This window comes from Anomaloglossus baeobatrachus, chromosome 6 (assembly GCF_048569485.1).
Source record: "Anomaloglossus baeobatrachus isolate aAnoBae1 chromosome 6, aAnoBae1.hap1, whole genome shotgun sequence".
Classification (NCBI taxonomy): domain Eukaryota; kingdom Metazoa; phylum Chordata; class Amphibia; order Anura; family Aromobatidae; genus Anomaloglossus; species Anomaloglossus baeobatrachus.
The window spans coordinates 146232682-146260565 of record NC_134358.1 but is presented as its reverse complement, the minus strand read 5'-3'; the positions used below and the strand labels follow the sequence as shown (position 1 = coordinate 146260565).

General features: G+C 49.8%; 1 protein-coding gene across 1 annotated transcript in view; it reads left to right on the top strand.

The window, feature by feature from the left end:
- Positions 1–24534, top strand: part of MCM4 (minichromosome maintenance complex component 4) — a 128448-nt gene extending 103914 nt beyond the window's left edge. The window contains exons 13-17 of the mRNA XM_075316356.1: positions 20935–21062; positions 21142–21349; positions 22167–22395; positions 22824–22957; positions 24125–24534. Of these exons, the coding sequence (XP_075172471.1) occupies positions 20935–21062; positions 21142–21349; positions 22167–22395; positions 22824–22957; positions 24125–24217 (792 nt within the window). The 3' untranslated portion in view covers positions 24218–24534. The remainder of the gene's footprint in view (positions 1–20934; positions 21063–21141; positions 21350–22166; positions 22396–22823; positions 22958–24124) is intronic.
- Positions 24535–27884: the final 3350 nt, after the last annotated feature.

Below are 27884 nucleotides of genomic sequence, written 5' to 3'. Positions count from 1 at the left end.
GCCGCGCCGGCCGCTGCTAGAAGCTGCGGCGCGGATGAGACTTGTGGTGCGCCGGGGACTTCCGCGATGACCGTGCTTTTACGACGGCAGCGCTTATAAATCGAGTCCCCGGCTTTTGCGGCCTAGTTTCGTTTCCTTCCGGGCCTGCCAGTCAGGGAAGGGGCGGGACGCTGTACAATGGTCAGCACCGAGGGCTGGAGTCTTATTTACATACTCCAGCCCCCTCACTGGGCACAGTGGGACGCCAGTTTCCCGCTCTTTGTCTGGGGCACGCCCACGGCCCGCCCCTCTTCACAGGACGCCGGCAGCCATTCCTGCATGCAGTCTAAGCTGGAGAACGGACACAGGCTCTGGGAGACCCGGTCAAGGGATTCTGGCGACCACAAACCCGCTTAAGCGGGCGGTAAGCAGCACCTTGGTGCTGACCCCACGAGTGCCACAGTGTTTTGTGTACTTTATGCTTGTACCTATATTTGCACTGTACGGTCGCTTTCTTGGCTATATACCCCTGGATTGCTCTGAGGAGACAACAGCATGTCGTCCGCAGAAAAGCAAGGGTGCCAGGGCACAGGCTTTCTATGCTGTCTGTACCGCAAGTGAGGCTGTTTTACCGGCAGGTTCCACTAACCCCCATTGGGTAGAGTCTCTGCTAGTGGTGGCCCAGAGAGAGCCACCTGTGAAACTGTCCAGAGGACAGAGTTTGCAGTTTTTTGCGGATAAAATGTCTGGGACTATGACCAAGATTCTAGAAACTTGCAGTCCAGGCCGGTGACTCAGACAATGGGCACTGTTGAACAATGCCCCCCGGTCTCCCTCAGTTGGAACTAATACGTGCTCCAAGGGGGTCCCATACATCCCAGGCTGAAGGCTCTGCACGGACGACAGTCCCAGTCAGCCTAAGCGAGCTCGCTGGGAGAGACCCTCGACTTCACACACTGGTCAGGGTCTCAGCGAGAGGATTCTCTGTATGATGAGGCAGAGGTAGCTGATCAGGATTCTGATCCTGAGACCGCTTTCAATCTGGATGCTCCTAATAGTGACGCCATGGTGAACGATCTCATAGCGTCCATCAATAGACTGGTGGATATTTCTCCCTCAGCCCCTCCAGTGGAGGAGTCAGCTTCGCAGCAGGAGAAATTCCATTTCAGGTATCCCAAGCGTAAATTCAGTACTTTTTGGGCCACTCTGACTTCAGAGAAGCAGTCCAGAAACACCACGCTTATCCAGACAAGCGTTTCTCCACACGTCTCTAGGATACACGTTATCCCTTTCCCCCTGACGTGGTCAAGCGCTGGACCCAGTGTCCAAAGGTGGATCCCCCAATCTCCAGGCTTGCGGCTAGATCCATAGTTGCAGTGGAAGATGGGACTTCACTTAAAGGTGCCATTGACAGACAGATGGACCTCTGGTTGAAATCTGTCTATGAAGCTATCGGCGTGTCGTTTGCTCCGGCATTCGCAGCCGTATGGGCGCTCCAAGCTATTTCAGCTGGTCTGGCGCAGGTGGACACCGTCACACGTACATCTGTGCCGCAAATGGCGTCCTTAACCTCGCATATGTTTGCATTGCGACTTACGCTATTAATGCTGTCCTGGACTCTACGAGCCGTACGTCAGTGGCGTCCGCCAACTCCGTGGTTTTTACGCAGAGCCTTGTGGTTAAGGGAATGGAAGGCAGATTCTGCTTCCAAAAAGTGTTTAACCAGTTTGCCATTATCTGGTGTCAGACTGTTTGGTGAGCGATTGGATGAAATCATTAAACAGTCCAAGGGTAAGGATTCTTCCTTACACCAGCCCAGATCAAACAAAACCCAACAGAGGAAAGGACAGTCGAGGTTTCGGTCCTTTCCAGGCTCGGGCAGGTCCCAGTTTTCCTCGTCCATAAGGACTCAAAAGGCTCAGAGGGGCTCAGATTCCTGGCGGGCTCAATCACGCCCAAAGAAGGCAGCCGGAGGAACCGCTACCAAGGCGGTTTCCTCATGACTTTCAGTCCTCTCTCTCCGCATCCGCGGTCGGTGGCAGACTCTCCCGCTTTGGCGACATTTAGCTGCCACAGGTCAAAAACCGGTGGGTGAGAGACATTTTGTCTCACGTGTACAGGATAGAGTTCTGTGCTCGTCCTCCGGCTCGATTCTTCAGAACTTCCCCACCTCCCGACCGAGCCGATGCTCTTCTGCAGGCAGAAGGAGTGGTAATCCCTGTTCCTCTGCAGGAACAAGGTCACGGTTTTTACTCCAATCTGGTTGTGGTGCCAAAAAAGGACGGCTCTTTCCGTTCCGTTCTGGACCTATAACTGCTCAACACATGAAAACCAGGCGGTTCCGGATGGAATCCCTCCGCTCCGTCATTGCCTCAATGTCTCAAGGAGATCTCCTAGCATCAATAGACATCAGGATGCTTATCTCCACGTGCCGATTGCTCCAGAGCACCAGCGTTTGCTACGATTCGTTTTAGAAGACGAGCATCTTCAGTTCGTAGCCCTGCCCTTCGGTCTGGCGACAGCCCCACGGGTTTTCACCAAGGTCATGGCAGCAGTGGTAGCAGTCCTGCACTCTCAGGGTCACTCTGTGATCCCTTACTTGGACGATCTACTTCTCAAGGCACCCTCTCAAGAGGCATGCCAACACGGCCTGAACGTTGCGCTGGAGACTCTCCAGAGTTTCGGGTGGATCATCAACTTTTCAAAGTTAATTCTGACCCCGACCCAATCGCTGACATATCTTGGCATGGAGTTTCATACTCTCTCAGCGATAGTGAAGCTTCCGCTGGACAAACAGCGTTCACTACAGACGGGGGTGCAGTCTCTCCTTCAAGGCCAGTCACACCCCTTAAGACGCCTCATGCACTTCTTAGCGAAGATGGTAGCAGCAATGGAGGCAGTCCCTTTCGCGCAGTTTCATCTGCGTCCACTGCAATGGGACATTCTCCGCCAATGGGATGGGAAGTCGACGTCCCTAGACAGGAACGTCTCCCTTTCTCAGACGGTCAAGGACTCTCTTCAGTGGTGGCTTCTTCCCACCTCATTGTCAAAAGGAAAGTCCTTCCTACCCCCATCCTGGGCGGTGGTCACGACAGGCGCGAGTCTGTCAGGGTGGGGAGCAGTCTTTCTCCACCACAGGGCTCAGGGCACGTGGACTCAGCAAGAGTCCACCCTTCAGATCAATGTTCTGGAAATCTGGGCAGTGTATCTTGCCCTGCAAGCCTTCCAGCAGTGGCTGGAAGGCAAACAGATCCGAATTCAGTCGGACAACTCCACAGCGGTGGCATACATCAACCACCAAGGCGGAACACGCAGTCGGCAAGCCTCCCAGGCAGTCCGGCGGATTCTGATGTGGGTGGAAGACAGAGCATCCACCATATCCGCAGTTCACATCCCGGGCGTAGAAAACTGGGAAGCAGACTTCCTCAGTTGCCAGGGTATGGACGCAGGGGAATGGTCTCTGCACCCGGACGTGTTTCAGGAAATCTGTAGCCGCTGGGGGATGCCGGACGTCGACCTAATGGCGTCTCGGCACAACAACAAGGTCCCGATTTTCATGGCGCGGTCTCACGATCAAAGAGCTCTGGCGGCAGGCGCCTTAGTTCGGGATGGGTCGCAGTTCCAGCTACCCTATGTGTTTACCCCTCTGACACTGTTGGCCAGAGTGCTACGCAAGATCAGCTCCGATTGCCGCCGCGCCATCCTTGTCGCCCCAGACTGGCTGAGGAGGTCGTGGTACCCGGATCTGTGGCATCTCACGGTCGGCCAACCGTGGGCACTACCAGACCGGCCAGACTTACTGTCCCAAGGGCCGTTTTTCTGTCTGAATTCTACGGCCCTGAACCTGACTGTGTGGCCATTGAGTCCTGGATCCTAGCGTCTTCAGGATTATCTCAAGACGTCATTGCCACCATGAGACGGGCTAGGAAGCCGACGTCTGCCAAGATCTACCACAGGACGTGGAAGATATTCTTATCTTAGTGCTCTGCTCAGGGAGTGTCTCCCTGGCCATTTGCATTGCCTACTTTTCTTTCCTTCCTGCAATCTGGTTTGGAAAAAGGTTTGTCGCTCGGCTCCCTTAAAGGACAAGTCCCAGCGCTGTCTGTATCCTTTCAGAAGCGCCTAGCACGACTTCCTCAGGTACGCACGTTCCTGCAGGGGGTTTGTCACATTGTCCCTCCGTACAAGAGGCCGTTAGACCCATGGGATCTGAACAGGGTACTAATTGCTCTCCAGAAGCCGTCCTTCGAGCCTCTGAGGGATGTTTCACTTTCTCGACTTTCACAGAAAGTGGCCTTTCTGGTAGCGGTCACATCTCTTCGGAGAGTGTCCGAACTAGCAGCGCGGTCAGCCAAAGCTCCCTTCCTGGTGTTTCACCAAGACAAGGTAGTGCTGCGCCCGATTCCGGAGTTTCTCCCTAAGGTGGTATCCCCCTTTCATCTCAATCAGGATATCTCCTTACCTTCCTTTTGTCCTCATCCAGTTCATCGATATGAAATGGATTTGCATTTGTTGGATCTGGTGAGAGCACTCAGAATCTACATTTCCCGCACGGCGCCCCTGCGCCGCTCGGATGCACTCTTTGTACTTGACTCTGGTCAGCGTAAAGGGTCGCAGGCTTCCAAATCCACCCTGGCTCGATGGATCAAGGAACCAATTCTTGAAGCCTACCGTTCTGCTGGGCTTCCGGTTCCATCAGGGCTGAAGGCCCATTCTACCAGAGCCGTGGGTGCGTCCTGGGCATTACGGCACCAGGCTACGGCTCAGCAGGTGTGCCAGGCAGCTACCTGGTCGAGTCTGCACACTTTCACCAAGCATTATCAGGTGCACACCTACGCTTAGGCGGATGCCAGCCTAGGTAGAAGAGTCCTGCAGGCGGCGGTTGCCTCCATGTAGGGAAGGGCTGTTTTACGGCCCTAACTTGAGGTATTAATTTACCCACCCAGGGACTGCTTTTGGACGTCCCAATCATCTGGGTCTCCCAATGGAGCGCCGAAGAAGAAGGGAATTTTGTTACTTACCGTAAATTCCTTTTCTTCTAGCTCCAATTGGGAGACCCAGCACCCGCCCTGTTTCCTTCGGGATTTTTGTTTTTTTCGGGTACACATGTTGTTCATGTTGAATGGTTTCAGTTCTCCGATGTTCCTTCGGATTGAATTTGTTTAACCAGTTATTGGCTTTCCTCCTTCTTGCTTTTGCACTAAAACTGAGGAGCCCGTGATCCCACGGGGGGTGTATATGCAGAAGGGGAGGGGCCTTACACTTTTTAGTGTAATACTTTGTGTGGCCTCCGGAGGCAGTAGCTATACACCCAATCGTCTGGGTCTCCCAATTGGAGCTAGAAGAAAAGGAATTTACGGTAAGTAACAAAATTCCCTTCTTTTCTCTCTCACGCCTTTCGCAGAAAGTGGTTTTCCTAGGGGCAGTCACTTCACTTCGGAGAGTGTCTGTCGGGGCAGCATTGTCGTGCAAAGTCCCCTTCCCGGTGTCTCACCAGGTCAAGGGGTTTTGCGTCCGGTTCCGGAATTTCTCCCTAAGGTGGAATCCCCCCTTTCATCTCAATCAGGGTATCCGTACCCTCTGTTTGTCTTCATCCAGTTCACCAATGTGAAAAGGATTTGCACTTGATTAGATCTGGTGAGAGCACTCAGACTCTTCATCGATCGTACGGCGCCCCTGCGCCGCTCGGAAGCACTCTTGTCCTTGTCGCTAGCCAGCGTAAAGGGTTGCAGGCTTCCAAATCAAGACTGGCTCGGTGGTTCAAGGAACCAATTCTCTAGCTTATCGTTCTGCTGGGCTTACGGTTCCCTCAGGGCTGAAGGTCCATTCTACCAGAGCGGTGGATGCGTCCTGGGCTTGAGGCACCAGGCGACGGCTCAGCTTGTGTGTCAGGCGGCTACCTGGTCCAGCCTCCACACTTTCACGAAACTCTGTCAGGTGCATACCTATGCTTCGGCGGATGCCAGCATAGGCAGACGAGTCCTTCAGGCGGCGGTTGCCCACCTGTAGGAAGGAGCCGTTTTACGGCTCTATTACGAGGTATTATTTTACCCACCCAGGGATTGCTTTTGGACATCCCAATTGTCTGGGTCTCCCAATAGAGCGACAAAGAAGAAGGGAATTTTGTTTAATTACCGTAAATTCCTTTTCTTCTAGCTCTAATTGGGAGACCCAGCACCCGCCCCTGTATTTTTGTATACACAGGTTGTTCATGTTGAATGGTTTCAGTTCTCCGATATTCCTTCGGATTGAATTTGCTTAAACCAGTTTATTGGCTTTCCTCCTTCTTGCTTTTGCACTAAAACTGAGGAGCCCGTGATCCCACGGGGGGTGTATAGGCAGAAGGGGAGGGGCCTTACACTTTTAAGTGTAATACTTTGTGTGGCCTCTGGAGGCAGTAGCTATACACCCAATTGTCTGGGTCTCCCAATTAGAGCTAGAAGAAAAGGAATTTACGGTAAGTAAACAAAATTCCCTTCTTTTCAGTGAATATTAAAGGGAACCTGTTACACCCTTTTTCGATATTAAACTGCCCCCAGTGTCTTGTTAGTGACGCAACGTAAGTGATGCACATTTTCTGACTAACAAGACAATGGAGCAGTTTAATATTAAAGGTCGTGACCAGTTCCTTTTAAGCTGAACTCTATGGGTGGGATTATTTCTCCACAGATCATGTCCCCCATATAAATATTTCTGCAGTCAAAGTGTCATTTTGGGGTGACAGATTCCCTTTCAGTGAGCTTAAAAATCATCTCACCTGACGAATGAAAGTTTTGCTCGTGCATCGGGGGATGGACACTGTTTAGATAAATCAGTTTCCCATCTTTGGCTGCAGTGTTAATGCTGCTTTAAAGGGGTTTTCTCACATTGGAAACTTACCCCCTATCCTTGGGATGGGGAATAACTTTCCAATCGCTGGGGGTCCGACTACCGTGGCCCCGAGTTTTTCCGAGAACCAGAACATGCAGACAGAATGAATGACTGGAGTAAAATTTCATAGTCCTGTCTCCTGAGCTGTGCACTTAAGAGGTCTTTTGAGCAATTGGTGGGGGGTCTCAAGTCCCACCCCATGATGCCCCTTCTCCCTACTGAGCCCACCTCTGCCCTACTAATCTCCTCAGAATTAATGGACCTAAACATATAAGATCTCCTCCAAAAGTTAAGTCTACTGCCTGGGACTAATCAGTATTGTGGTTCTTATATGGTCCACAGTCTGATGATGGCTGGTAACAACTACCAGCAGCGCCTTACCATTGTTTAGGACATACTGGGAGTTGTACGTTAATGCAATACATATATGTATATGGGTCTAACCTGACACTGCTCTTGATTGCTGTACGAAGTTGGCAATGTATTCATGTACTGATGGTGGTTTTGGTGATGTATTATTGTCTTAAGGGTGGGTTTGGTGATGTATTATTGTATTTAGGGTGGTTTTGGTGATATATTACTGTATTGACAGTAGTTCTGTTGATGTATTACTGTACTAACTGTGGTTTTGGTTATGTATTCTTGTATTTAGTGTGGTTTTAGTTATGTATTACTGTACTAATGGTGGTTCTGGTGATAGTCATGTGGCTGTTGTAATCTTTACCTTATTAGTCTTGATCCTAAAACATAGGGTCAGCGTGCTGGACTAAAAATACAGCTATCTGCATGTCTGTCAGCCGAATAAGTAATAGACTAAAGCCCCCATACAGTTTAGTCTGATCTTTCAGCCGACAGCTATCTTGCTCAGCTCTCCCATATGCAGGAGCACTCATTCTGCCAAGTGTTTCTGTGTTCTCTATTAGAGCTGCTGCTGGACATCTCCGGCAGCAGCTTATCATTTAGAGGATAATAGGATCTACACTCCGTAATCGGACATGCTGGATCCTTATTCCCTCTGACAATCAGAATTGAGAGCCCCCATACTCATTGGGCTGTCAGCAGAACCCGTCGATATTGGCGGGTTTAGACAACTTTAGGTTAATGTGTATGCAGGTCTTAACTACTATCTGAAGGCTCTGGGCTCTATCAGGGCATGTGCACACGTCTTGTAGATGTCTGTGAACCCGCGGAATTATTCAGACAAAATACGCTTCAGGACAGTCATCATTTTATCCTGTAGCAAATTTTTTTTTCTTCGGCGCTCTATTGGGAGACCCAGACGATTGGGTGTATAGCACTGCCTCCGGAGGCCACACAAAGCAATTACACTAAAAAGTGTAAGGCCCCTCCCCTTCTGGCTATACACCCCCAGTGGGATCACTGGCTCACCAGTTTTCTGCTTTGTGCGAAGGAGGTCAGACATCCACGCATAGCTCCACTGTTTGTAGTCAGCAGTAGCTGCTGGCTATATCGGATGGAAGAAAAGAGGGCCCATATGGGGCCCCCAGCATGCTCCCTTCTCACCCGCGGTGGTGCTTGTAAGGTTGAGGTACCTATTGCTGGTACAGAGGCTGGAGCCCACATGCTGTTTTCCTTCCACATCCCCTGGAGGGCTCTGTGGAAGTGGGATCTTGCCGGCCCCCAAGCCCTGAGGCCGGGCTCCATCCACAGACCCAGAGAACCTGCTGGATTTGGAGCGGGAGTGCCGTTCAGGGACAAGGCCCTGCAACTTTCAGGTACTCTGTGTCCCCGGCAGGCACGGACACTCTCAAGGCTTGCTGAGCGTTATAGTGCGCCGGGGACAGTAGCGCTGTGCGCTGGGGTTAGGTCACTGCAGCTTTGCTGAGTGACGTTACATGTTGGGAACTACTGCGCCGACCGCTACTGGAGCGGCGGCGCAGCTGCGACTTGTGGTGCGCCGGGGACTTTGCGCCGACCGCGCTTTTACGGCGGCGGCGCTTCTAACTTTAGCCCCCGGCTTCTGCGGCCTAGCGCCGCTTCGTTCCCGCCCCCACCCTGTCAATCAGGGTAGGGGAGAGACGCTGCTCAATTGGCAGCGCCGAGGGCTGGAGCTTTATTTACATGCTCCAGCCCTCTCACTAGGCACAGTGGGAAGCAGGCTTCCCGCTCTTCGTCTGTATACGCCCAGGGCCCGCCCCCCCTCTCCACAAGGACGCCGGCAGCCATTACACATGCGGTCTGGCTGGGGAAAGGCAGCAGGCTCTGGGAGACCCAGACTAAAGGGATTTCGGCGACCACACACCCGCTCCTAAGCGGGCGGTAAGCTGCACTTTAGTACTGGCCCCACTAGTGCCTCAGTGTTATATTAGTGTACTTTTTTCTTGGTACCATATATATATATATAGTTGCACTGTAAGGTCGCTTCTTGGCTGGACACCCTGTACTGCTCTGAGGAGGCAGCAACATGTCATCCGCAAAACGCAAGGGTGCCAAGGCACAGGCTGTGTACACTGTTTGTACTGCATGTGGGGCTGATCTACCGGCAGGCTCCAATGACTCACATTGTGTGCAATGTTCAGTCCCAGTGGCACTTCGTCAGCCAGAGCCTATGGTGGTAGTGGCCCAGGCAGAGACGCCTGTGAACCCTGCCCCGGTGACGGGGACAGACTTTGCAGTTTTTGCTGATAAAATGTCTGTGACTATGACAAAAATCCTGGAGACCTTGCAGTCCAGGCCAGTTACTCAGACCATGGACACTGCTGTGTCTATGCTCTCCGGTCCCCCTCAGTTGGAACTAATCCGTACTTCAAGGGGGTCTCAAGCATCACAGGCTGAAGTCTCTGACTCAGATGACAGTCCCAGGCAGCCTAAGCGAGCTCGCTGGGAAAGACCCTCCACGTCATCACACTGCTCAGGGTCTCAGCGAGAAGAGTCTCTCTGTGATGAGACTGAGGACGGTGATCAGGATTCTAATCCTGAGGCCCCTCTCAATCTGGATGCCCCTGATGGTGACGCCATGGTTAATGACCTTATATCGGCAATTAATAGACTGTTTGATATTTCTCTCCCAGCCCCTTCTGCAGAGGAGGCAGCTGCACAGCAGGAGAAGTTCCATTTCCTGTATCCCAAGCGTAAATTAAGTGCTTTTTTGGACCACTCTGACTTCAGAGAATCGATCCAGAAACACGACGCTCATCCAGACAAGCGTTTCTCTAAACGTTCTAAGGATACCCGTTATCCTTTTCCCTCTGAGGTGGCCAAACGCTGGACCCAGTGTCCAAAGGTGGATCCCCCAATTTCCAAGCTTGCGGCTAGATCCATAGTCGCAGTAGAGGATGGCGCTTCACTTAAAGATGCCAACGACAGACAGATGGACCTTTGGTTGAAATCTGTCTATGAAGCTATCGGCGCGTCGTTTGCTCCAGCATTCGCGGCCGTGTGGGCACTCCAAGCTATTTCAGCTGGTTTAGCACAGGTGGATGCTATCATACATCCAGCAGTGCCGCAAGTGGCGTCCCTAACTTCGCAAATGTCTGCGTTTGCGACCTATGCTATCAATGCTGTCCTAGAATCTACGAGCCGTACCGCTATGGCGTCCGCCAATTCTGTGGTTTTGCGCAGAGCCTTGTGGTTAAAGGACTGGAAAGCAGATGCTGGTTTCAAAAAATGCTTAACCAGCTTGCCATTATCTAGAGACAGACTGTTTGGTGAGCCATTGGCTGAAATCATAAAACAGTCCAAGGGTAAGGACTCTTCCTTACCACAGCCCAGAGCAAGTAAACCTCAACAGAAAAAGTGGCAGTCGAGGTTTCGGTCCTTTCGAGGCTCGGGCAAGGCCCAATTCTCCTCGTCCAAAAGGACTCAGAAAGAACAAGGGAGCTCAGATTCCTGGCGGGCTCACTCACGCCCCAGGAAAGCAAATGGAGGAACCGCTTCCAAAGCGGCTACCTCATGACTTTCGGCCTCCTCCCTCCGCATCCTCGGTCGGTGGCAGGCTCTCCCGCTTTTGCGACATTTGGCTGTCACAGGTCAAAGACCGGTGGGTAACAGACATTTTGTCTCGCGGGTACAGAATCGAGTTCAGTTCTCGGCCTCCACTTCGGTTCTTCAGAACCTCCCCACACCCCAACCGAGCAGATGCCCTGCTGCAGGCGGTGGACTCTCTAAGAGCAGAAGGAGTCGTGATCCCTGTCCCCCCTCAGGAACGGGGGCGAGGATTTTACTCCAATCTCTTTGTGGTTCCAAAAAAGGACGCCTCCTTCCGTCCTGTTCTGGACCTAAAACTGCTCAACAAGCATGTGAACGCCAGGCGGTTCCGGATGGAATCCCTCCGCTCAGTCATTGCCTCAATGTCTCAAGGAGATTTCCTAGCATCAATAGACATCAAAGATGCTTATCTCCATGTGCCGATTGCTACAGAGCACCAACGCTTTCTACGCTTCGTGATAGGAGACGACCATCTTCAGTTCGTAGCTCTGCCATTTGGTCTGGCGACAGCCCCTCGGGTGTTCACCAAGATCATGGCGGCAGTGGTAGCAGTCTTGCACTCTCACGGACACTCTGTGATCCCTTACTTGGACGATCTACTGGTCAAGGCACCCTCTCAAGAGGCATGCCAACTCAGCCTGAATGTTGCACTGGAGACTCTCCAGGCGTTCGGGTGGATCATCAACTTCCCAAAGTCAAATCTGTCACCGACCCAATCACTAACGTATCTTGGCATGGAGTTTCATACTCTCTCAGCGATAGTGAAGCTTCCGCTGGACAAGCAGCGGTCTCTACAGACTGGGGTGCAGGCTCTCCTTCAAAGTCAGTCGCACTCCTTAAGACGCCTCATGCACTTCCTCGGGAAGATGGTGGCGGCAATAGAGGCGGTTCCGTTTGCGCAGTTTCATCTGCGTCCACTTCAATGGGACATTCTCCGCCAATGGGACGGGAAGTCAACATCCCTGGACAGGAAAGTCTCCCTTTCCCAGACGGCCAAGGACTCTCTGCAGTGGTGGCTCCTTTCCACCTCATTATCACAGGGAAGATCCTTCCTACCACCGTCTTGGGCGGTGGTCACGACAGACGCGAGTCTGTCAGGGTGGGGAGCAGTGTTTCTCCACCACAGGGCTCAGGGTACGTGGACTCAGCAGGAGTCCACCCTTCAGATCAATGTTCTGGAAATCAGAGCAGTGTATCTTGCCCTACTAGCCTTCCAACAGTGGCTGGAAGGAAGGCAGATCCGAATTCAGTCGGACAACTCCACAGCGGTGGCATACATCAACCACAAAGGGGGGACACGCAGTCGGCAAGCCTTCCAGGAAGTCCGGCGGATTCTGATGTGGGTGGAAGCCACAGCCTCCACCATATCCGCAGTTCACATCCCCGGCGTAGAAAACTGGGAAGCAGACTTCCTCAGTCGCCAGGGCATGGACGCAGGGGAATGGTCCCTTCACCCAGACGTGTTTCAGGAAATCTGTCGCCGCTGGGGGGTGCCGGACGTCGACCTAATGGCGTCACGGCACAACAACAAGGTCCAAACCTTCATGGCACGGTCTCGCGATCAAAGAGCGCTGGCGGCAGACGCCCTAGTGCAAGATTGGTCGCAGTTCCGGCTCCCTTATGTGTTTCCACCTCTGGCACTCTTGCCCAGAGTGCTACGCAAGATCAGATCCGATTGCAGCCGCGTCATACTTGTCGCCCCAGACTGGCCGAGGAGGGCGTGGTATCCGGATCTGTGGCAGCTCACGGTCGGCCAACCGTGGGCACTCCCAGACCGACCAGACTTACTGTCCCAAGGGCCGTTTTTCCATCGGAATTCTGCGGCCCTGAACCTGACTGTGTGACCATTGAGTCCTGGATCCTAGCGTCTTCAGGATTGTCCCAAGGGGTCGTTGCCACCATGAGACAGGCTAGGAAGCCCACGTCCGCTAAGATCTACCACAGAACGTGGAGGATATTCTTATCCTGGTCCTCTGCTCAGGGAGTGTCTCCCTGGCCATTTGCATTGCCTACCTTTCTTTCTTTCCTGCAATCTGGGTTAGAAAAAGGTTTGTCGCTCGGCTCCCTTAAAGGTCAGGTCTCGGCGCTATCCGTCTTTTTTCAGAGGCGTTTGGCACGCCTTCCTAAGGTGCGCACGTTCCTACAGGGGGTTTGCCATATCGTACCCCCGTACAAGCGGCCGTTAGATCCATGGGATCTGAACAGGGTACTAGTTGCCCTCCAGAAGCCGCCCTTCGAGCCTCTGAGGGAGGTTTCACTTTCTAGACTATCACAGAAAGTGGCTTTTCTGGTAGCGATCACATCTCTTCGGAGAGTGTCTGAGCTGGCAGCACTATCATCCAAGGCTCCCTTCCTGGTCTTCCACCAGGACAAGGTTGTGCTGCGCCCCATTCAGGAGTTTCTCCCGAAGGTGGTATCCTCTTTTCATCTTAATCAGGATATCTCTTTGCCTTCGTTTTGTCCTCATGCAGTTCATCGGTATGAGAAGGATTTACATTTGTTAGATCTGGTGAGAGCACTCAGAATCTACATTTCCCGCACGGCGCCCTTGCGCCGTTCGGATGCACTCTTTGTCCTTGTCGCTGGTAAGCGCAAAGGGTCGCAGGCTTCTAAGGCCACCCTGGCTCGATGGATCAAAGAACCAATTCTTGAAGCCTACCGTTCTGCTGGGCTTCCGGTTCCTTCAGGGCTGAAGGCCCATTCTACCAGAGCCGTGGGTGCATCCTGGGCATTACGACACCAGGCTACGGCTCAACAGGTGTGCCAGGCAGCTACCTGGTCGAGTCTGCACACTTTCACCAAACATTATCAGGTGCATACCTATGCTTCGGCGGACGCCAGCCTAGGTAGAAGAGTCCTGCAGGCGGCAGTTGCCTCCCCGTAGGGGAGGGCTGTCTTGCAGCTCTAACATGAGGTATTTGTTTACCCACCCAGGGACAGCTTTTGGACGTCCCAATCGTCTGGGTCTCCCAATAGAGCGCCGAAGAAGAAGGGAATTTTGTTACTTACCGTAAATTCCTTTTCTTCTAGCTCTTATTGGGAGACCCAGCACCCGCCCTGTTGTCCTTCGGGATTTTTGGTTTGTTTGCGGGTACACATGTTGTTCATGTTGAACGGTTTTCAGTTCTCCGATGTTACTCGGAGAGAATTTGTTTAAACCAGTTATTGGCTTTCCTCCTTCTTGCTTTTGCACTAAAACTGGTGAGCCAGTGATCCCACTGGGGGTGTATAGCCAGAAGGGGAGGGGCCTTACACTTTTTAGTGTAATTGCTTTGTGTGGCCTCCGGAGGCAGTGCTATACACCCAATCGTCTGGGTCTCCCAATAAGAGCTAGAAGAAAAGGAATTTACGGTAAGTAACAAAATTCCCTTCTTTTTTTTGGTTTGCTGTTGCTTCTTGGTTGTTTTTTCCAACATCTTTTAGCTACTGGATTTTACTTATTTTTTTAAATGAACTAGTAAGCGGCATCCAAGCAGAAGCCGCCATGTAATGGACTGGTCACTATTAGCCGCTTCATGTCTGAGGAAACCTGGCGCACTTAAAAAAAACTCCAAAGACTGAACATATGGACAGCAAGTCGTTTTCTTCGGCGCTCCATTGGGAGACCCAGACGATTGGGTGTATAGTACTGCCTCCGGAGGCCACACAAAGCATTACACTAAAAAGTGTAAGGCCCCTCCCCTTCTGGCTATACACCCCCAGTGGGATCACTGGCTCACCAGTTTTCTGCTTTGTGCGAAGGAGGTCAGACATCCACGCATAGCTCCACTGTTTAGTCAGCAGCAGCTGCTGACTATGTCGGATGGAAGAAAAGAGGGCCCATACTAGGGCCCCCAGCATGCTCCCTTCTCACCCCACTTTATGTCGGCGGTGTTTGTTAAGGTTGAGGTACCCATTGTGGGTACGGAGGCTGGAGCCCACATGCTGTTTTCCTTCCCCATCCCCCTGAGGGGCTCTGAGGAAGTGGGATCTTACCGGCCCCCAAGCCCTGAGGCCGGGATCCATCCACAGACCCATGGAACCTGATGGATACGGAGCTGGGTACCGTTCAGGGACAAGCCCTGCTACATTCAGGTACTCTGTGTCCCAAACAGGCCGAGCACATTCCAGACTTGCTGGGTGTGCTAGTGCGCCGGGGACAGTAGCGCTGCGCGCTGGGGTTACAGTCACTACAGTTTGTCTGAGTGACTTTATGTGTTGGGGACTGCCGCGCCGGCCGCCCCTGGAGCGGCGGCGCGGCTGCGACTTGTAGTGCGCCGGGGACTTAGCGCCGACCGTGCTTTTACGACGGCGTCGCTTATAAATTTAGTCCCCGGCTTCTGCGGCCTAGCTCCGCTTCGTTCCCGCCCCCACCCTGTCAATCAGGGCAAGGGAGAGACGCTGTACGATTAATCAGCGCCGAGGGCTGGAGCCTTATTTACATGCTCCAGCCCTCTCACTGAGCACAGGGGGACGCAGGTTTCCCGCTCTTTGTCTGCACACGCCCAGGGCCCGCCCCTCTCCATAGGACGCCGGCAGCCATTCCTACATGCAGTCTGGCTGGAGAACGGACACAGGCTCTGGGAGACCCAGACAAGGGATTTCTGGCGACCACACACCCGCGTTAAGCGGGCGGTAAGCAGCACTTTAGTGCTGGCCCCACTAGTGCCACAGTGTTATATTGGTGTATTTTTTTCTCTATACCATATATATATATATATATTGCACTGTAAGGTCGCTTCTTGGCTGTATACCCTATATTGCTCTGAGGAGACGACAACATGTCATCCGCAAAACGCAAGGGTGCCAAGACACAGGCTGTAAGCGCTGCTTGTGCCGCTTGTGGGGCTGATCTACCGGCAGGTTACAATGACCCCCATTGTGTGCAATGTTCGGTCCCTGTGCCACTTCGTCAGCCGGAGTCTATGGTGGTAGTGGCCCAGGCAGAGTCGCCGGTGAACCCTGTCCCGGTGACGGGGACAGAGTTTGCAGTTTTTGCTGACAAAATGTCTGTCACTATGACAAAGATACTAGAGACCTTGCAGGCCAGGCCAGTTACTCAGACCATGGGCACTGCTGCGGCAACGTTCCCCGGTCCCCCTCATTTGGAGTTAATCCGTGATTCAAGGGGGTCCCAGGCATCTCAGCCTGACGGCTCTGATTCAGATGACAGTCCCAGGCAGCCTAAGCGTGCTCGCTGGGAGAGACCCTCCACGTCATCACGCGGATCAGGGTCTCAGCGAGAAGAGTCTCTGCATGATGAGACAGAGGAGGGTGATCAGGAGTCTAATCCTGAAACCGCTCTCAATCTGGATACTCCTGATGGTGACGCCGTGGTAAATGACCTTATAGCGGCCATCAATAGTCTATTGGAAATTTCTCCCCCTGCCCCTTCTGCAGAGGAGGCAGCTGCTCAGCAGGAGAAGTTCCATTTCAGGTATCCCAAGCGTAAACTGAGTACTTTTCTGGACCACGCTGACTTCAGAGAATCAGTCCAGAAACACCATGCTTACCCAGACAAGCGTTTCTCCAAACGTCTTAAGGATACACGTTATCCCTTTCCCCCTGACGTGGTCAAACGCTGGACCCAGTGTCCAAAGGTGGACCCCCCAATCTCCAGGCTTGCGGCTAGATCCATAGTTGCAGTGGAGGATGGGGCCTCACTTAAAGATGCCAATGACAGACAGATGGACCTTTGGTTAAAGTCTGTCTATGAAGCTATCGGCGCGTCGTTTGCTCCAGCATTCGCGGCCGTGTGGGCACTCCAAGCTATTTCAGCTGGTCTGGCACAGGTGGACTCTATCATACGTCCAGCAGTGCCGCGAGTAGCGTCCCTAACCTCGCAAATGTCTGCGTTTGCGACTTACGCTATCAACGCTGTCCTGGACTCTACAAGCCGTACCTCAATAGCGTCTGCCAACTCTGTGGTTTTGCGCAGAGCCTTGTGGTTAAAGGAATGGAAAGCGGATTCTGCTTCCAAAAAATGTTTAACCAGTTTGCCACTATCTGTAGATAGACTGTTTGGTGAACAATTGGCTGAAATCATTAAACAATCCAAGGGTAAAGACTCCTCCTTACCCCAGCCCAGATCAAGCAAACCTCAACAGAGGAAGTGGCAGTCGAGGTTTCGGTCCTTTCGAGGCTCCGGCAAGACCCAATTCTCCTCGTCCAAAGGGACTCAGAAGGAGCAAAGGAGCTCAGATTCCTGGCGGGCTCACTCACGCCCCAAGAAAGCAACCGGAGGAACCGCTTCCAAGGCGGCTGCCTCATGACTTTCGGCCTCATCCCTACGCATCCTCGGTCGGTGGCAGGCTCTCCCGCTTTTGCGACATTTGGCTGCCACAGGTCAAAGACCGGTGGGTAACAGACATTTTGTCTCACGGGTACAGGATAGAGTTCAGTTCTCGTCCTCCGCCTCGGTTCTTCAGAACCTCCCCACATCCCGACCGAGCAGATGCCCTTCTGCAAGCGGTGTGCTCACTAAAAGCAGAAGGAGTGGTGATCCCTGTTCCTCAGCAGGAACAAGGGCAAGGTTTCTACTCCAATCTCTTTGTGGTTCCAAAAAAGGACGGCTCGTTTCGTCCTGTTCTGGACCTAAAGCTGCTCAACAAGCATGTGAACGCCAGGCGGTTCCGGATGGAATCCCTCCGCTCCGTCATTGCTTCAATGTCTCAAGGAGATTTCCTTGCATCAATAGACATCAAAGATGCTTATCTCCACGTGCCGATTGCTACAGAGCACCAACGTTTTCTACGTTTCGTGATAGGAGACGAACATCTCCAGTTCGTAGCTCTGCCATTTGGTCTGGCGACAGCCCCACGGGTTTTCACCAAGGTCATGGCGGCAGTGGTAGCAGTCTTGCATTCTCAGGGACATTCGGTGATCCCTTACTTAGACGATCTACTTGTCAAAGCACCCTCTCAAGAGGCATGCCAACACAGCCTGAATGTTGCGCTGGAGACTCTCCAGAGTTTCGGGTGGATCATCAATTTTCCAAAGTCAAATCTGACACCGGCCCAATCGCTGACATACCTTGGCATGGAGTTTCATACCCTCTCAGCGATAGTGAAGCTTCCGCTGAACAAGCAGCGGTCACTACAGACAGGGGTGCAGTCTCTCCTTCAGGGTCAGTCGCACTCCTTAAGGCGCCTCATGCACTTCCTAGGGAAGATGGTGGCAGCAATGGAGGCAGTCCCGTTCGCGCAGTTTCATCTGCGCCCACTTCAATGGGACATTCTCCGCCAATGGGACGGGAAGACAACTTCCCTAGACAGGAAAGTCTCCCTTTCTCAGACGGCCAAGGACTCTCTGCAATGGTGGCTTCTTCCCACCTCATTATCACAGGGAAGATAATTCCTGCCCCCATCCTGGGCAGTGGTCACGACAGACGCGAGTCTGTCAGGGTGGGGAGCAGTTTTTCTCCACCACAGGGCTCAAGGGACGTGGACTCAGCAGGAGTCCACCCTTCAGATCAATGTTCTGGAAATCAGGGCAGTGTATCTTGCCCTATTAGCCTTCCAGCAGTGGCTGGAAGGAAAGCAGATCCGAATTCAGTCGGACAACTCCACAGCGGTGGCATACATCAACCACCAAGGAGGGACACGCAGTCGGCAAGCCTTCCAGGAAGTCAGGCGGATTCTGATGTGGGTGGAGGAAAGAGCATCCACCATATCAGCAGTTCACATCCCGGGCGTAGAAAACTGGGAAGCAGACTTCCTCAGTCGCCAGGGCATGGACGCAGGGGAATGGTCCCTTCACCCGGACGTGTTTCAGGAAATCTGCCGCCGCTGGGGGGTGCCGGACGTCGACCTAATGGCGTCTCGACACAACAACAAGGTCCCGACCTTCATAGCGCGGTCTCGCGATCAAAGAGCTCTGGCGGCAGACGCCTTAGTGCAAGATTGGTCGCAGTTCCGGCTCCCTTATGTGTTTCCACCTCTGGCACTCTTGCCCAGAGTGTTACGCAAGATCAGATCCGATTGCGGCCGCGTCATACTCGTCGCCCCAGACTGGCCGAGGAGGTCGTGGTACCCGGATCTGTGGCATCTCACGGTCGGCCAACCGTGGGCACTACCAGACCGTCCAGACTTACTGTCCCAAGGGCCGTTTTTCCATCGGAATTCTGCGGCCCTGAACCTGACTGTGTGGCCATTGAGTCCTGGATCCTAGCGTCTTCAGGATTACCTCAAGGGGTCGTGGCCACCATGAGACAGGCTAGGAAGCCCACGTCTGCTAAGATCTACCACAGAACGTGGAAGATTTTCTTATCCTGGTGCTCTGCACAAGGAGTATCCCCCTGGCCATTCGCGTTACCTGTAGTTCTTTCCTTCCTGCAATCTGGGTTGGAAAAGGGCTTGTCGCTGGGCTCCCTTAAAGGGCAAGTCTCGGCACTATCCGTGTTTTTTCAGAAGCGTCTAGCACGACTTTCTCAGGTGCGCACGTTCCTGCAGGGGGTTTGTCATATCGTACCTCCGTACAGGCGGCCGTTAGATCCGTGGGATCTAAACAAGGTCCTTGTTGCTCTCCAGAAGCCACCCTTCGAGCCTCTAAGGGATGTGTCACTTTCGCGACTCTCACAGAAAGTGGTCTTTCGGGTAGCGGTCACGTCTCTTCGGAGAGTGTCTGAACTAGCAGCGCTGTCATCCAAAGCTCCTTTCCTGGTGTTCCACCAGGACAAGGTAGTGCTGCGCCCCATTCAGGAGTTTCTCCATAAGGTGGTATCCTCTTTTCATCTTAATCAGGATATCTCCTTGCCTTCCTTTTATCCGCATGCAGTTCATCGGTATGAAAAGGATTTACATTTGTTGGATCTGGTGAGAGCACTCAGAATCTACATTTCCCGCACGGCGCCCCTGCGCCGCTCGGATGCACTCTTTGTCCTTGTCGCTGGTAAGCGCAAAGGGTCGCAGGCTTCCAAAGCCACCCTGGCTCGATGGATCAAAGAACCAATTCTTGAAGCCTACCGTTCTGCTGGGCTTCCGGTTCCATCAGGGCTGAAGGCCCATTCTACCAGAGCCGTGGGTGCGTCCTGGGCATTACGACACCAGGCTACGGCTCAACAGGTGTGCCAGGCAGCTACCTGGTCGAGTCTGCACACTTTCACCAAACATTATCAGGTGCATACCTATGCTTCGGCGGACGCCAGCCTAGGTAGAAGAGTCCTGCAGGCGGCAGTTGCCTCCCCGTAGGGGAGGGCTGTCTTTGCAGCTCTAACATGAGGTATTTCTTTACCCACCCAGGGACAGCTTTTGGACGTCCCAATCGTCTGGGTCTCCCAATGGAGCGCCGAAGAAGAAGGGAATTTTGTTACCGTAAATTCCTTTTCTTCTAGCTCCTATTGGGAGACCCAGCACCCGCCCTGTTGTCCTTCGGGATTTTTGGTTGTTTTTCGGGTACACATGTTGTTCATGTTGAATGGTTTTCAGTTCTCCGATGTTACTTCGGAGTGAATTTGTTTAAACCAGTTATTGGCTTTCCTCCTTCTTGCTTTTGCACTAAAACTGGTGAGCCAGTGATCCCACTGGGGGTGTATAGCCAGAAGGGGAGGGGCCTTACACTTTTTAGTGTAATGCTTTGTGTGGCCTCCGGAGGCAGTACTATACACCCAATCGTCTGGGTCTCCCAATAGGAGCTAGAAGAAAAGGAATTTACGGTAAGTAACAAAATTCCCTTCTTTTACATTGCAGTGTATGAGTTCATTTCTTTAATATTTAGAGTTTGGGTTGTTTGGGCGGGTTACAGCGCGGATCTGTCTGAAAACAAAATGCTGTGTGCACATACCCTTAATCTGACTGATCAGAAGGAGGCGCCACCACTGACAGTGCCTAGGGCAGCATAAACCCCAAATACGGCCCTGGTAATAGAGCACAGTAAGCCTAGGGAGAGGAATAGATAAATGTAAACATTAGATTTGCAGGCACGAAGTGACGCTATCTGCATGATATACGGTTTATATTACTATAATAAGAGTATGGATGCTTTTAGTGGCACATAGTACAATTAATGAATAAAAAATGAACTCAGGGTGGTGGATAACTTTAACCACAAAAATGTTTTATCATGTTCTTCACATTAAGCTTTATATTTTCATCAGTTGAATTTGCATATCAGATTACGTTCAGCTTTTTTTTTTTTTCTTTTTTTCTTTCTACTTTTTAGGCTGGGATTATCTGTCAGCTAAATGCACGTACATCGGTTTTAGCTGCTGCAAATCCTGTGGAGTCTCAGTGGAATCCTAAGAAAACTACAATAGAGAACATCCAACTCCCACACACTCTTTTATCAAGGTAAGAATTTGCTGGCTGCTTAAGATGCTTCATAAAACTGTGGTTCCCAAAAGCCAAATTTTTCACTTTATTTTCTTAGGTTTGACCTTATATTCTTGATGTTGGATCCGCAAGATGAGACCTATGACCGGCGCCTTGCTCACCATCTTGTGGCTTTGTACTACCAGAGCGAGGAGCAGTTAAATGAAGAACAACTGGATATGGCAGTTTTAAAGGATTACATTGCATATGCTCGCACTTATGTCCATCCTCGACTAAGTGAGGAAGCCAGCCAAGCTCTTATCGAGGTAAAACGGACCAGACTAGTGCATGCTTCAGTTTATTTCTCTATAGTATGTGGACCTGAGGTCAATGTGGAAAGTCATGTCATGGCATACAAGATAAGAAGTAAAGCTAGTCACGCCACGTGGAGTGCCCGGCTTTTTACTTCTTGTCTTCTGGATTTGGACCCTTCCGGTGCACCCCAACTTATACCAGGAGTGCCACGATATCTCATTTGATGTGTTATCATACAGGCTCCTTTCGTCTGTTGTTCACGCATACCTAAAATGTTATTGTGAATATAATCCTACAGATATGGAGACTGATAAAAAGATTGAGTGAGACAGCTTACAATTCCAGGTGTCAAAGTAATACAACATTTATTCTGCCATACAAAAAAATGACAATGTTTTGACCTTAGGAGGTCTTTATTAAGTACTGATACTCAAACTCCTGACCCTGACAACCTAATTTGTCTGGTCTGGAGATCCATAGTCTGACCAGGCTTTGCTGCTCTAACACATACCCCAAAAATACACCTGCTTCATGGTTGTATAAATGTGCTGTTAAGAGAATTGAATAATGTAGGATGTAGGCATGGTAGTTTATTCTCATTTTAGGTGCATACATGAAGTATTGCTACTTAGTGACTGAATATGAACCCTCTAATTCTAAATAGTTGCCCTTCTGCTTCTTAATTGGTTCTTCACCATCTTTTTATTTTTCTTGCCTCAAACTTTGGGCATTATACGAATATGCTTCAACTTCTTCGTTTTTGTTTTTTTTTTTTTTTTATCTGAGGTGTAAAGGCTTTTTATTTTTATTTTTTTTGCTCTAATACAGGCTTATGTTGATATGAGAAAAATCGGCAGTGGTCGTGGAATGGTATCCGCTTACCCAAGACAGTTGGAGTCTCTGATTCGGCTTTCTGAATCTCATGCCAAAGTGCGCTTTTCTAGCAAAGTGGAAACTATTGATGTAGAAGAAGCGAAACGTCTTCATCGTGAAGCTTTAAAACAGTCTGCAACAGATCCAAGAACCGGCATTGTAGATATCTCAATTCTTACAACAGGTAATAAAAACTTGTTTTCTATATTTATCCAAGCAGTTGGTTTCTTCCATGTGTCGCTATAGCTCGCACTTTGAAGGCCTTCTTCACTTAAAAGACGGTCACCGTTATTTAACAGACCTTGTCGTTTCTTAAGGGAACCGCTTCATATCTAATAGTATCGGTAATGTTACCTGACAGAAGCATTCTGCATATGTGGCAATTGTACAGAAAATGTCTTCAGTTCTGTCTGGTCCGTTTTTTCTTTTTATACCAGTGAAGCAGAACTTGTTTGTGATTTCCTTGTAACTTTTGATTGTGTTTTTTTTGTCCATAAAAGTCCACCTGGCGTTCAGCCAATAATTATGAACTGTTTGTGTAGCACCTCTTTAACCGACAAGGGGGAACTGTGAAATCTGCTGTCCTCACCTGTAATGATCTGTATTTTCTAGGAATGAGTGCCACCGCTCGCAAGCGTAAGGAGGAACTGGCTCAGGCCCTGAAGAAACTGATCCAGGCTAAAGGCAAAACTCCAGCATTTAAATACCAGCAATTGTTTGAGGACCTTCGGGGGCAGTCTGATGCAGTAAGTTGACTCTCTCTCTTTTTTAACCCCTTAGTGACCATATAAGGTAAATGTGTAATTTGGAGCAGGCCTCCACCATCCGCTGCCCCTGTAAAAGCAAATAGAGCAAGTCCCAATTGCTATCTAAGCATTTAAAAGCCTGTGTCAATCACACACCCATCCTACACTCACTACACTGTTATGGGGTGCTGATGGTTTACCATGGCAGCCGGAGCTTGTAAGCTCCCATTGCTGCCATGTCTAGCTTGTGGATGGGCCTCATAGGATAAACTCGATTTAACCTATTCACCACCCAGCCTGTTTTCACCATCCTACATAAGCAGGGATGGTTGACCTTAGGGAGATCAACATCTACACCGCGGAGACACCATCACGTGTTTCTCAACGCAGTGATTCTAGAGCAATGCCCCCAGGGAAATATGCAAACAAGAAAGCCGCGGAGACACCATCACATTTTTCTCAACACTGCCAGGAAACTAGCCAGGTCTTTCACCGGGAAGGAACAACCACGGGAAGGGCAGTCTCCAGTCAAGGAAACTGCCTATGCCAAAACATGGTATCCATCCACAGACAGCTGTTTCGGGGTATTTGCCCCTCATCAGTGTGGAGTAGGAATCTGGCTAGTGGGAGCAATGCCTAGTAGAAGACTACATAAGCAAGGATGGTTGACCTTAGGGAGATCAACATCCACACCGCGGAGACACCATCACGTGTTTCTCAACGCAGTGATTCTAGACCAAGGCCCCCTGCCCTGGGCTTTCTTGTTTGCATATTTCCCAGGGGGCATTGCTCTAGAATCACCCCTGCCCTGGGCCCTGCACAGGATGCACAGAACGTCTCTGTACATCCTGTTTTGGCTGTACAGATATCTGACTGCTACATTGGATCAGTTGTGGTCAGCCATTCTCTGCAGCAGTCATATGCCGAGCCAGAAAAGGAAGCACAGACGGGCTGGTGTACTTGGGCAGCACTGGAAGAGAAACTTTGGCATTGGTATGGTAAATTTTTTTTTTTTTTTTTAATAATGGAAGTTACTGAAACCTATGTGTGACGGCACTTATGGATATTTCTAAACAAGTTAATATATGTTTGATATTCCTGTGTTTTTTCAGCTATTTCTTCACACTAAGCCTTTCAAAAAATAATTTTTACTTTGTATGTGTGCAGGCAATTACAAAGGACATGTTTGATGAAGCTTTGCACGCACTGGCGGATGAAGACTACTTAACAGTGACTGGCAAGACTGTTCGCTTGTTGTAAAATAAGTATTTCAGCAGTAGTGTTTGCTGCTCTTTCTTTTTTTGCTGAAGAATCCACTAGCATTTGTGATGTACTCGGTTATTTTTGCGAGTGTTATGGGTTTATATTTGTTTGTACATATATATTGCCTCTTATGGATCCGTTGATCCATATCATGCACAAGATACAAGTTCATTATGTGTAACTGTTTTAGGCTACTAGCAAAGCCCTGAACTATTACGGGATAACTATTTTTTCAGAATGCAACATTCTTGTAGATGATATTAAAAATAAAGACTGACTGTATTGCCTGCAATAAATAAACTTTTGGAAATATAGCAGAATTGTCATTTTATTTTCACTTTTGATTTGTCAGACGTCAGGATGTCACAAATACAATTAACACTATATAGTAATACAGTTGTGTAGTTGTGACATGCCCATACATAAAGGGGAGTTACCAGTGCTAGATTCTTCACTCATCAATGTGACCAAGTAGAACATTTTTTGGCTCAATGACTATGCAGGTAAGGAAAGAGCAGAAAGTGAAGCCTAAGGCCAGTTTCACACATCCGGCTTTTCGCCGTTTTGCTGGATTCGGTGCACGCCAGTACAGTGTATACAGTACAGTGGCAGTGCCGCAACTTCCAGGTCACATGCTCCGGTTACATGACAGCATGTGACCAGCGCTTGTCGCATTGCCATTGTACTGTATACACTGTACTGACTTGCTCCGAATCCGGTAAACCGGCGAAAAGCCGGATGTGTGAAACTAGCTTAAGATACAAATTACATTGACAATGTAGTAAAACTATGCTGTATTATGCGGGCATATGGCAGGGGTGATGGTATTACTGTGGCATCCATTATAGTCAAGAATTATTGAAGGTATTCAAATTGCAATACCAGACACTTAAGCCCTGATTCATTAAGCCGTTCATATTGGTCTTGATGATGGAGCATGTTGTTGGGAGTAAGATGCTCCTGATTAAGGCCCCTTTCACACGTCAGTGATTTTGGTACGTTTGTGCTTTTTTTTAAACGTACCAGAATCACTGACATACGCAGACCCATTCTAATGAATGGGTCTGCGCACACGTCAGTGATTTGTCACTGCACGTGTCTCCGTGCAGCGTACCCGCGTGTGCGTGATTGCACGGAGACATGTCCATTTTTTTTTCTGGCATCACTGATGTTCCACGGACCACGCAGTGGTGTGGTCCGTGAAACACGTGCCAGAAAAAAACGTACTTTTAAAATAATAAACATTTTAACTCACCCGGCGTCCAGCGATGTCCTCTGCAGCCCGTTCTCCCTGCTCCTTCTGTGCCGGCTGATTACTGTCGCGCATATTCATTATGCGCGACACGGCCGACCTGGAAGCAGCTCTTGCAGGGGTCACCGCCAGCCGGATGCTGCGTCGCGGGAGGATTCAGCACCACGGACAGCGGGAGCGGGCGCAGGTGAGTGAATCTCTAAGTGCAATCACGGGCCACGGAGAACGGAGCCCGGATTGCACTTGGACAACCCACGTGTGCCGTGTCTTTCGGCACACGCAGGGACATGTGCGTGTTTTACACGCCAGTGAAAAACGTCTGTGTTTTTCACTGACGTGTGAAACGGGCCTAAGAGGCATATACTTTTTAATGAATCCTGAGTGTCTGACAAGTGGTGCGAGCCTCACCACAAATCTTATTCCAATCAGACAGAATGTCCTTATACGAACTGTGGTGACTTTGGGATTCGTCTAATGATGTGATTTATGCCAGAATTTGGCGTAATTGCTTTCCTGAATTAGGGCCTTATGGTGGCATTTGTTTTCAGATAGAGTGAGCCAGAGTTTGGTTTTAAACCTGTACAACCTTTTTCAAGCCACAATTTGTAAACTTGAAAAGTTTTAAAGAAAAAGTCAAATCAATACATTTTAAGTTTCTTGGTTTACCTGTAATAGGTTACACATGTTTTTCTTCATCTCTGTATGTGGCTTGTAACCTTCTCTGAGCTGATTGTGGCTCTTGAGGTAATTAGGGTTATGGGCCACAGATCTATGTAATAGCATTATGCCTGTACCTTGGCCGTGATCCGACAACTGCATAATTTTTTTTACCTGAAATTAAAGCTATTTATTAATTTCACTCAAATGTCTTGTGGATTTCCCATAGAGAAAAGTAGTTCGCTCCTCTGACTCCTTGAGCACTTTTGTTAAAATGTAGAGTAGATAAATGAGACTCAAACTTCAAAATGAAGCAAGTTCATTTATTTTATTTTTTTTTTTATTGCCAAATGGGGACACAATATAAATGTGAAATTTTAATGTAATTTTTCCATATTCAAGGTCTTGCAACATGGTGGGGTTTTGGCTGGCTTCCTAGGTAGAGTGCATGCTTGCATGGTGGGTCTGGTCAGCTACTGAGTCTCTGCTTTTCTCTGTTAGAGACAAAGGTGCCTCTGCTAGTAGCATTGGAAAGCACACAGTTTGGGCCAGTAGCTCAGTCATGCTCCTGTCCATTATATCCATAATGGGGAGATAAGGTATGCACACCAGTGACTATGTAAGGGGAATACATGGAATAGCAGAAACTGCTGTGTGAATACTGACTTGAAAAATCCAATAGCTATGTGTAAGAGTGAAAATGTGAAAAATGGAATCTGCATTACTGCCATGAACATATGAATCAAGAGAAATTTAGCTACTGAATTGATCAATGCAATAGAGCCCCAACACTACGCCAAAGTATTTCTCTACGTTGGGGTCCCTAGCTTGTGTGTGTCCTCTCATGCAGTTAAAAAACTTACCGTGTATGGGAAGCTGAGACCCAGGCTATTTATGCGTATTATATGGATTGGCAATAGGTGTGGTGGGGGAGGGTTCACAAACGAAAAACTACTAACAATAACGAATAACGTTTGGAACACCATTCTAAGTCTGAACTGGGTGCAAAAAACCTAAAAAAACTTCACTATGGGGAGATAAGGTATGCACACCAGTGACTATGTAAGGGGAATACATGGAATAGCAGAAACTGCTGTGTGAATACTGACTTGAAAAATCCAATAGCTATGTGTAAGAGTGAAAATGTGAAAAATGGAATCTGCATTACTGCCATGAACATATGAATCAAGAGAAATTTAGCTACTGAATTGATCAATGCAATAGAGCCCCAACACTACGCCAAAGTATTTCTCTACGTTGGGGTCCCTAGCTTGTGTGTGTCCTCTCATGCAGTTAAAAAACTTACCGTGTATGGGAAGCTGAGACCCAGGCTATTTATGCGTATTATATGGATTGGCAATAGGTGTGGTGGGGAGGGTTCACAAACGAAAAACTACTAACAATAACGAATAACGTTTGGAACACCATTCTAAGTCTGAACTGGGTGCAAAAAACCTAAAAAAACTTCACTATGGGGAGATAAGGTATGCACACCAGTGACTATGTAAGGGGAATACATGGAATAGCAGAAACTGCTGTGTGAATACTGACTTGAAAAATCCAATAGCTATGTGTAAGAGTGAAAATGTGAAAAATGGAATCTGCATTACTGCCATGAACATATGAATCAAGAGAAATTTAGCTACTGAATTGATCAATGCAATAGAGCCCCAACACTACGCCAAAGTATTTCTCTACGTTGGGGTCCCTAGCTTGTGTGTGTCCTCTCATGCAGTTAAAAAACTTACCGTGTAT